The sequence below is a fragment of the Aquarana catesbeiana genome, linkage group LG05 (assembly GCF_042186555.1).
Source record: "Aquarana catesbeiana isolate 2022-GZ linkage group LG05, ASM4218655v1, whole genome shotgun sequence".
In the NCBI taxonomy this organism is placed as follows: Eukaryota; Metazoa; Chordata; class Amphibia; order Anura; family Ranidae; genus Aquarana; species Aquarana catesbeiana.
Genome location: NC_133328.1, coordinates 112654414 through 112664536, shown reverse-complemented (window position 1 = coordinate 112664536; position 10123 = coordinate 112654414). Strand labels below are relative to the sequence as shown.

At 42.4% G+C, this 10123-nt stretch overlaps 1 protein-coding gene across 7 annotated transcripts in view; it reads left to right on the top strand.

Annotated features, from left to right (window-relative positions):
- The first annotated feature begins 474 nt into the window (after positions 1-474).
- The window catches only part of HDAC9 (histone deacetylase 9), an 872451-nt gene continuing 862802 nt past the window's right edge, over positions 475-10123 (top strand). For all 7 annotated transcript variants that reach the window (XM_073630072.1, XM_073630070.1, XM_073630071.1 and 4 more), the window contains exon 1: positions 475-754. In XM_073630072.1, coding sequence (XP_073486173.1) covers positions 743-754 — 12 coding nt within the window. In that variant the 5' untranslated portion in view covers positions 475-742. The remainder of the gene's footprint in view (positions 755-10123) is intronic.

Below are 10123 nucleotides of genomic sequence, written 5' to 3'. Positions count from 1 at the left end.
CCCCCTTGGTTTATGGTGTGTCTCTTCTCTGCACACAGGTGACAGCAGCATCCTCCCCTGTTAATTATACCCAGGCACACGGCTCCTGTGACCTGTTGTTGCAGTGTACCAAGCACGATGCACCTAGAGCAGCAGATTAAATATCAGCCAGTCAGTGGTATCAGAAACATGCTGTGCTGCAGGACATGGTCACCTAATCAGTAGCCTTGTAATGACATTGGGTACCTTTGGATGTGAAGTCTCACTCATTCGCATTATAAACTGCCCCCAATAATGCCTAATGTGCCCTTCTAAGATTGCCCAGGCCGGTGAAGCCCAGAAGCTACAGACCACTGGCGGTGAAGCTGGGTCACATTGCGCACTGCATGCGGGCGCTCCCAGCCTCACCGGCCGTGCTCTTGTTGTGAAAGCGATCCACAGTTGTTGGCTCAGCCAGCCTCTTCCTCCCTCTATTGAGATGCTATTTTTAGCAAATCCTACTCGTGTCGCCACGGGCTGTGATCACATCTTTCTCTCCTCGTTTCTGCCTCCCTCCCATCCTCAGCCATCCCTTTCCCTCTCTGTCTGCAGATTTGAAAACATCACTGGCAGCGCTCCCCGGCGACTCAGCACTCATGTAACCTGCACGGGCAGCGAGCACGGCGTCAACTTTCTTCTGCTTTGTGTTGTACGCTTCCTGGCAGCCTCCTTCCTGAGGATGGATGGTCTGGATGAGCGGTGAACTTCTCCAAGCAGCTACTGAATGAGCAGCAAGGTAAGTGGGCTCCTCCATCCAACAGCTGGTGGAGAAGTAGTCTGTAGTTTTCTGAACAACCTGCTACGGCCAATGTTGCTGGTCATCCCTACATCACTGCTAATCCCAAGACTTACAGCCAAATCTGCTATTACCAGAATTGTCTTCTTTAGGCTGATCGATGAGATGGAAAAATCATCATTTCAATATTCTAATCCAATCCAGCAACTGCTGATCATTTGTCACTACCTAATTAATCACTTTTAGCCAGTTTTGTCAGATTAAGTTATGTAAACGCAAAAGGGACGAGGATTCGTTTTTGGAAATTTCTGATTGTTTTAAAGATGATCGCTCCAAGCAATAATGATGTGATTGCTTTTTTTTTTTGCTTCTCCCAATAAACTTTTGACATTATTGGATGGATACAAATACATTTACAATTGGCGTTGCACAGAATAATTGTCTCAGACAGGCAGCTGATTAAGCCTAGGTTTACGCACATTTTTGCGCACTTTTTTGGGCTGTTTTTTTTCAGGGCAGCCCATTCATTTCAATGGGTTGCCCTATGCACAAAAATTGCGTCAAAGTAGCTTATGTACCTTTTTTGGGCGTTGAGCTTTGCAAATTTTTTTTACCATATAATTTGATGCGTTTGCTGCTCGTTTTGATGCATGTGAAATTGCGCATCTGCTTGCCAAGTTTGGATGCCATGAATAGCGCCCCCTACCAACACTATTAACAATAAATGGCATCACAGGCACGGCACATGTTTGCGCATGTTGACAGAACGCTCAGGTGTGAACCTAGCTTAATGCTGGCCATATATTATACAAGTTTCCTTTCCATTTACCAAAATCATAGAATAGGAGTTCAAACCTAAACACTTTCAATTGGTATGCAATTAGGCAGGCCCTTGCACTACATAAGGCCATTATAACAAGTAAATGTTAAATAGCATGTCATTTTTATTACAAATATAATATTAAAAAAACTTTTTATTATGATATTTGTAATAAAAATGACATTTTTTTTAACCTTTACTAGTTGTAATGTCCTTGTTGGTACCAAGAACAATCCTGCTGCCCTGTACTTCTTCCCAATAGAATGATGCTTTTAGGATGTAGGTATCAAAATATGGAATAATACCTGTTTGCTTTGAGCACATTTTTTTCCTTGCGCTACAAAGTTGAATGTAAATCTAAAGGAAATTGAATAAGAAAATTGTATAATGTATGGGTTATTATATAATGTACCATGGGTTGCAGGAAAGAAAACGGATTGATTCCCCCATCAGTACAGTCAGTGTTGATGGGGGAATCCCTCCCGCTGTGCTATTGTATTCTGACAGCGGGAGGTTCCCCCACCATCAGAATATAATAATCACTGCTGGCTGATAAAGCAGTAATCATACAAAAAAAAAAAAAAAAAACGGGCTGGTTCGGATCGATAGATCGACTTTAATACAACCAGCCAGTCCACTCATAGATGGATTAAACTTTGGATGGTTCCTGCTGAACTGGCCGAATTTTGATTCGTCTATGGCTGGCTTTAGATTTACCATACATGTTCCAATCTGACCATACAACCAATGTACATTCAACTTTAAATTTACCAAAACTAATATGAAATATGGGTACCTACCTAAACTGTCCAATAAATATGCATCCAATCAGGCAGACCCCTATACTACATAGCTGTTGGTAGATCTAAAGGAGATTGTACAATCAGATTCTACAATGTATCGTGTTTAGTGAGCTTTAGGCTGGCCATACATTATACAATTTTCTCATGAACCTTTCCTCTAGATTTACCAAAACCATATAATAGGAGGTCAAATATAAAAACTTTCAATTTGTATGCAATCAGACAGGCCCTTGCACTACATAGTTAAAGGTACATTTATAGGAAATTGAACAAGAAAATTGTATAATGTATGGCCAGCTTAAAGCGATTGGATTGGATAGATGATTGTATTAAAAATGGTGCAGATGTGGCCAGAATAAAAAGCAAAAGACTCTTCTTTGGAGCTGTTTAGGAGCCTCGTCTAGGTTTAAAACCCTATTGCTGTTCATTGTCCTCAATATTAACCAATCAACTCTCTCTTATGTCTCATAATAAATAATTAATGGGTATAATAAACACCTAGAATTTAGATGTTTCGTTCCTCATTGATTTTTAATTATAATATTACCTTTTTCTCATGAATATTTATTCGAATAAAAAAAAAGTATGTTCCTCTCGAACGTACAATCATTTTTAGAAACAAAAAAAGTTCTATTTTCCCCCATTATCCTCATAGACTGTTTGTAGACCTGATGAAAGTCAGTCATTCTGTAGGAAATGAGCCCCATAAGTGTATAAGCCCCAAATCCTTGATGGGGATGTTGGATTACTAATGTAAGTTGGTCTAGTGTCGAGATCCTTTAATTACTTGTTCTCTTCTCTAAAAAAAACAATATCCATCTGTATATAAACCATTTAAAGGATCATCAATGTGTTAACATTGCACAGTGAGGCTTCATGTTCTCTGCCAATTTAAAACAGATTTGTCAGCAATATGCAAGCAATACGTGACTTAGATAAAGTCAAATGTTTTTGTCAGGTCTTTCATTTCCCAAATATTGATAATTAATTCATCTTGTTACAGATGCTGCTATTTTGATTAGTCATTTGTGCAGCATTGGCAACGCTCAACTCCGCAAAGCTTCCTGCAGCAGTGACAGAAATTGAAATAGAGGGCAGTAAAACTGCTAATTTTCCACTGTTTATTACTCGGCAGCAACAGAATTCATTTAAAGGAGAATTCCACCTTCTGCAGAAAAATAATAAATGCACCCTTGTTGGTTGATTTAAAAAAAAAAATAAGTGCAAAAGGTAATCAGTGGAATTGTAGGCACAATGCTCTGGCTCCTGCAGACTATCCCTCCAGCCGCAGGTCCCTACAGAAGTATGGATCTTCAGTTATGGGGCTGAAGGAAGTATCTATAAACTACTTGTATGGTGTCGTGACTACATTTGGTGGCACAAAATGAATGAATGAATGAAGCAGGTATGCGCATGAGGCCCAAGTTTAACCACTTCCGGACCGCCGCACACCGATGTACGTTCCTACTTTGAGGACGGATATTGTTGTTATGGCAGCAGCTAGCTGCCATAACCCCAGTATCCCTGTGTTTGGCCAGCGGTCCGGTACAAGATAAAAGTGGTCTCTGCGGCAGATTCGCTGTGAGATAACTTTTATCGGCGGCGGGAGAGGACCCCCCCTTCCCACCGCGTTCCGGTGCCCTCCGCCTGCTGTTATGGCAGCAGCTAGCTGCCATAACCCCAGTATCCCTGTGTTTGGCCAGCGGTCCGGTACAAGATAAAAGTGGTCTCTGCGGCAGATTCGCTGTGAGATAACTTTTATCGGCGGCGGGAGAGGACCCCCCCTTCCCACCGCGTTCCGGTGCCCTCCGCCGCTTACCGGAGCCGTTGGCAGCGGATCCTTCCCATGGCTGTGCATGGAGACGAGTGAGGGGAAGATGGCGCCCACCCGTCTCCATGACACTGCAGGGCGGAAGCGATGTCAAAACGTCACTTCTGCCCATAGCTCTTTAAAGCGCCATTTTATTTTTTTAATTTTTTTGAATGACAAATTTTTTTTATTGCATTTTAGTGTAAATATGAGATCTGATCCTTTTGACCCCAGATTTCATATTTAAGAGGTCCTGTCATGCTTTCTTTAAACAGTGTAAAAATAAAAGGTAAAATAAATTAAAAAAAAAAAATTTTAAATGCGCCCCATCCCGCCGAGCTCACGTGCAGAAGCGAACGCATACGTGAGTAGAGCCCGCATATGAAAACAGTGTTCAAACCACACATGTGAGGTATCGCCGCGATCGGTAGAGCGAGAGAAATAATTCTAGCCTTAGATCACCTCTGTAACGCAAAACATGCAACCAATAGAATTTTTTAAATGTCACCTATGGAGATTTTTAAGGGTAAAAGTTTTCGCCATTCCACAAGCGGGTGCAATTTTGAAGCGTGACATGTTGGGTATCAATTTACTTGGCGTAACATTATCTTTCACAATATAAAAAAATTGGGCTAACTTTACTGTCTTATTTTTTAATTCAAAAATGTATGCTGCTGTATGCTGTATTTTTTTTTTAAAAAGACCGCTACGCTAATACGGTGTGACAGAAAGTATTGCAACGACTGCCATTTTATTCTCTAGGGTGTTAGAAAAAAAAATGTATAATGTTTGGGGGTTCTAAGTAATTTTCTAGCAAAAAAAACTGTTTTTAACAACACATCTAAAAAAGAGGCCCGGTCTTAAAGTGGTTAAAGAATGAAAAGAGAAGGCAGAGAGAAAGAACCCCTAGATCCTGTAGAGGTGGGGGTGGGTGGGGTGGGTGAAATGACTCTTGGGGATTGGGGATGGGGGGGGTTCTTTGGAGTGTGATCATGGTAAATATGGATGTAGCATGAAACATGATCAGAAATTTGGACTTCTACTTTAAGAAGTAAATCCAGCTATGTTGTTCAGTCTGCTCTATAACACTGAGATCTCGCCACCACCTAAGCTTGCTACATACTTTAGAGCAGGGATATGCAATTAGCGGACCTCCAGTTGTTGCAGAACTACAAGTCCCATGAGGCATAGCAACACTCTGACAGCCACAAGCATGACACCCAGAGGCAGAGGCATGATGGGACTTTTGTAGTTTTACAACAGCTGGAGGTCCGCTAAGTTCCAACCACCTAACAATCATTGGTATAAGCAATCACTCAACTATTGTATGTACTGCAGAAAGAAAACCTTTTTTTTTACAAATGAAATGGCAGAAAGCCTTATAGGAAATCTGCAAAGGTAGAAATATGGGAGCTGCCATTGGTGACTTGCATCTTATTAGGCTCCATGCAAACTGGACATTAAAATTACATTATAAAAACGGCAGTAGCTTTGCAGTGAGTCTTTCAATTTTTTTTATGGTTTTGCAATAGAGTTTATTAGCGTTTTTTTTTTTTTTCAATGGATCAAAAACGTCAAAAAACACTGGTGAGCCACGTTTTTGAGCGTTTATCAATGTTTATCAGCGTTTAGGAGCATTTGGCGTTTTTTGTGGTAAGAAAAACGACTCCTGAATGAGATTTTATGGCGTCAGAAAACAGCCTATAAACTCCACTGTTGATAAACATCCAAAAACATCCATGTGTGCATGGACACATAGGATAACATGGAGGGGAGTTTATGAGCTGTTAAAAAAAACGCCCAGACTCCCAAACTTCAGACATAAGTATAATAAAATGAAATGCAGATAGCATCATAGCTCCCAACTGTCCCTGATTTTGAGGGACTGTCCCTGATTTGAAACAAAGTCCCTCTGTCCCTCTTTGCTCCTAATTTGTCCCTCATGTTGCTCTGATCTATATAGTTTTATATAAAATGCACTATTTATCATTCAAAAAGTGTTTCCCAGTGCTAAACCAATTTCTAAATTGCTGCATTTGTAAATGTCAAAAGCCAATATAAAGGAATAATAGTGGTAAAAAAAAAACACTTGTGGTTTTAACTAACAATTTAACTAATATTTTTTTTTTATATAATTCTCCTTTAAGGGGCGTGGCAGGGGTGTGTTTCCCATCCCTGAATACTTTTGCTAATAAGTGTCCCTCATTCCCATCTCAAAAAGTTGGGAGGTATATAGCATAAGTACCTAAAATCGATTTGGTATTAGCCTGTAGTAATCATATGTACAGTAGAACTCTGACTAGTAGAGGGGGGAGCAAGATTAGGGAATATTCAGGCTCAGCTGCTAGCACATGGGCTTACAAAAGCAGAGGATTTAGCTCAGTCTGATAATGCTCCCCCATTGTCCAATCAAAAGCTAAGGGGTAAGGAGGTGAACAGCCTGTACTGTTATAACTAAAGTGGACAAAAGTCAGGTCTCCAACCTGTGCTTTCTGGCAGGCTGTGTAGTTAGGGTTGCCACCTGTCCGGGATTCACCCGGACAGTTCGGGTTTTGAATCATGCGTCTGGGTTTCAGACTGCCTAAAACCCGGACACATTATGCAGACTGGACTATGGCTTCCCAGCAGGGTTGCCTTTTACACTCTTTTTCAAACTGCCCAAAGCCAGAAGTAACAGTCCCCCCCCCACCCCAAACACAAACACAGATGGGAGAGCAGAGTGGGCTTGATCTGCTTTTCTTCCTTCCGCCCCTACCCCTCTGTGTCTACCCACACTCCAAACCCCAGCGCTGTGCCTCAGAAATGGAAAGTGGGGTGGGAAATTTGAAGCCCAGCAGCTGCAGATACATCTGGATGAGATATGCTGACTGCCAAGGGGGGGAGTGAACTCACCATCCATCCCTGTCTGTGAGTAAAGTCTTCTCTCTCCTGCCTCTGAGTAAGTACACTAAGGTAAATCAGGGTTCTCAGAGCACCCCTTACATCAGAGTTCCACTTTACACCAGAGGCCACAGTGTTCCCCCTTACATCAGAGTCCTCTCTGTACATCAGAGTTCTCAGTTATCCTCCTTAAATCAGGGTTCCCAGAGCATCCCTTATGTCAGAGTCCCCAGAGTTCTCCCTTACATCAGAGAGTCCCCAGTGTAAGGGAACTCTGCGAGTTCAGATGTAAAGGGGGGACTCTGTGGATTCAGATGTAAAAGGGGAACTTTGTGGACTCACTTGCTGTGCGCCGCTAAAGTGTTCGTGTTTGACTTGAAGAAAAGGTGGCAACCCTATGTGTAATTCTCAGGACTGGCTGAACAAAAGTAAAATCTACCCTTTGGCAGGGTAAAATCCCATGTATAAATATTTCAGGTGTGCATTTAACTGTTCACCTGGAATTAAGCTTTAGGGCCTGTTTAAAAATGCTATAAAAATGTTTCTGTGTTAGCCTGCATTCTCACACGTTTTGTGAGAAGCTTTATGTGCGTTTACCTGTGTTTTTTAAAAGCATAACTTTAGACCCCCTCTGTACCGGCTCCCCTCCTTGGGCACCACCATTATTGCACATGTGCAGATGTATACAAGGGCTCTGCACATGTGCAGATGTGTTTTTTTTTCCATACATGCACGGGAAACCCGGGAAACCTGGCACATGCGCAGATGGTTGAGGAGACCAGTGTGTCGTAGGGCTCACTCAGGACCCGAAGTCCTGCACATGCAGGGATCGGGGACAAAAACCCCTCACAAAATTTTTGCCTAGACAAGAAACACAAATAATAAAGAAAAAATTATGTCCAATTATAAAAGAGGAAGGTGGGAGGAGGCGGGGCAACTTGACGTTTAGAGTGAAGGTCTACTTTAATTTATGCTTTTCTGCTTAAATTGATTTTAAAGGCGTATTTTGAATCCATGTGCATTTAGGTACATTTATATGTGATAAAATAGATTTTAATGCACATGATCTCCGGAATGTATAAAAACTCAGCTTTGTAGTTTGAACATGCCACTTAGAAAACTATTATTTTCTACTGTATGTGACATTGCAGTTACCTGTTTTCATCCAACCCAGTAAAACGTAGTTCACTGTACATAGTGAGCACATTTCCTTAAAGTGAAACCTCACCCTAAAGGGGGGAAAGTTCTGCTCTATGCCCCCCCCCTCCTCTTCTTCTTTCTGAACTTTTTTTTATGGGGGGGCATGGAGGTACATAATTTTGACAAGTACCCGTTCCCACTTCCAGTCAGATCGCCAGTTCAAATTCCAGTCAGATGCTTCCATACTGTGGCCTGGGGGCCAAATGTGGCTCTTTGCTTGCTTTTATCCGACCCTTGGGGCACTATTTTATCCACTGATACCCACAATGGGGCATATGTCCCCCGCCCCCACTAACACCAATGAAGGGGGCACATTTCCTCCCAATGGCGCCAATGATGGGGCAAAATCACTGAAACAAACAATGGAACATTATTTTTTTTGACTCTTTGACCTGTAACAAACGTGTAGAATAGGAAATCCACTGTTTTCACTGGCTGCATGCTTTGAACATCCTGGAACTTACACAGATAAAAAAAAAGGTGCACTGGCCTAGTGCATCATCCCACAAACTTTTTATTAGGAGAAAAATAAAACAAATGAATGCTACTCACAAACATAGATAGTTTAAGCGCTCGTCTGCCCATCCTGGTGGCTGCACTCTCCCAGATGGCTAATACCTTTAGCATAGGGGGACCCCCCACCATTTCCAAGGTATGTCCTTTTTCTTCAGAGCCATCAATGGCAGTTTCAGTACATTTGCTCTTAGAGATTCACTTTAAAGTATAACTAAAGGCAAAACTTTTTTTTTAGTTTTGGACGGAGTGGAGAGGGATTACAACACCTATTAGGTTTTTATTGCTGTCTGTGTCCCCGATATAGAGTTCCCCCCTCTCTATTTGTCCTGTTTACTGTTATTATTAAAAGTGAAAGTAAAAGAAAATCCAAAATTTTGGGTTGTCCCCAGAAAGGTAATAGAGGGGAAATCTTCCAATGGGGACACTAGTTCTGGTGACCTGGGGGTATTTCCTCTCACTTCCTGTTTGCCTATGGGACAGAATGTGAAGGTAAATCTCCACAATGGGACACCGAGAGGTCGAAAAAAAACCTGGCTGGGGTTATAACCCTCTCTTATTCTATCCAAAATGAAAACATTTTTGCCCATAATCAGCGGTCATCCATAAGGGGCGCAGGGGTGCCGCCACCCTAATTTCCATGTGCCGCCCCCTAATCTCCATGCGGGGAGCCAGACGCATAGATTTCTACATTTTTTTTTTTTTAAGCACATGATTAGATCCTGAGGCTCTAACTGGCTTCAAAAAGGTTGGGCTCTGTGCCCTGAGCCCACCCACTTGTGACATTAGCGAATCAATATTCATTATTGTCTTCCAGATTCTCCTCCTGGCCAATCAGGACAGGAAGCGGCTTTTAAGACAGGATTGGCCAGGAGGAGAAGCCAGGGAAGCCATGACCTAGATGGGGTAAGTGCGGACCTGGTGGGGGGGTTTGTTTGCTGCCCCCCCTAAAAATGGAGCACCAGCCACCAATGCCTATAGTTCCACTTTAAGGCTCCATACACATCTATGGATTCTGGAGATGCACAAAGAAGCGCACGCTTCTGCATGCATTCCTGGAATGTGCATAAAGCTTCTCCAAATGCAGCAAGCTGATACACGTTTTACAAAAACACTCAACTAACATGGTAAAAAGGGAGTCCTGGAGCAAAAACAAAAGAAAAAAGGAATGAGTGGAGGGACAGCATGACAGAGGGGGACAGTAGGACAGGCAGTTATGGTATAAGTTATCAGAGCCCTTTACGACAGGTGGGTTTGGCCAGGGGCTGGGAGGGGTCCCGGGAAGTTTAGGGGGGAGGAGTGAGCAGTGGGCAGCCAGTTGGGAGAAGAAAGTGAAAGGAGAA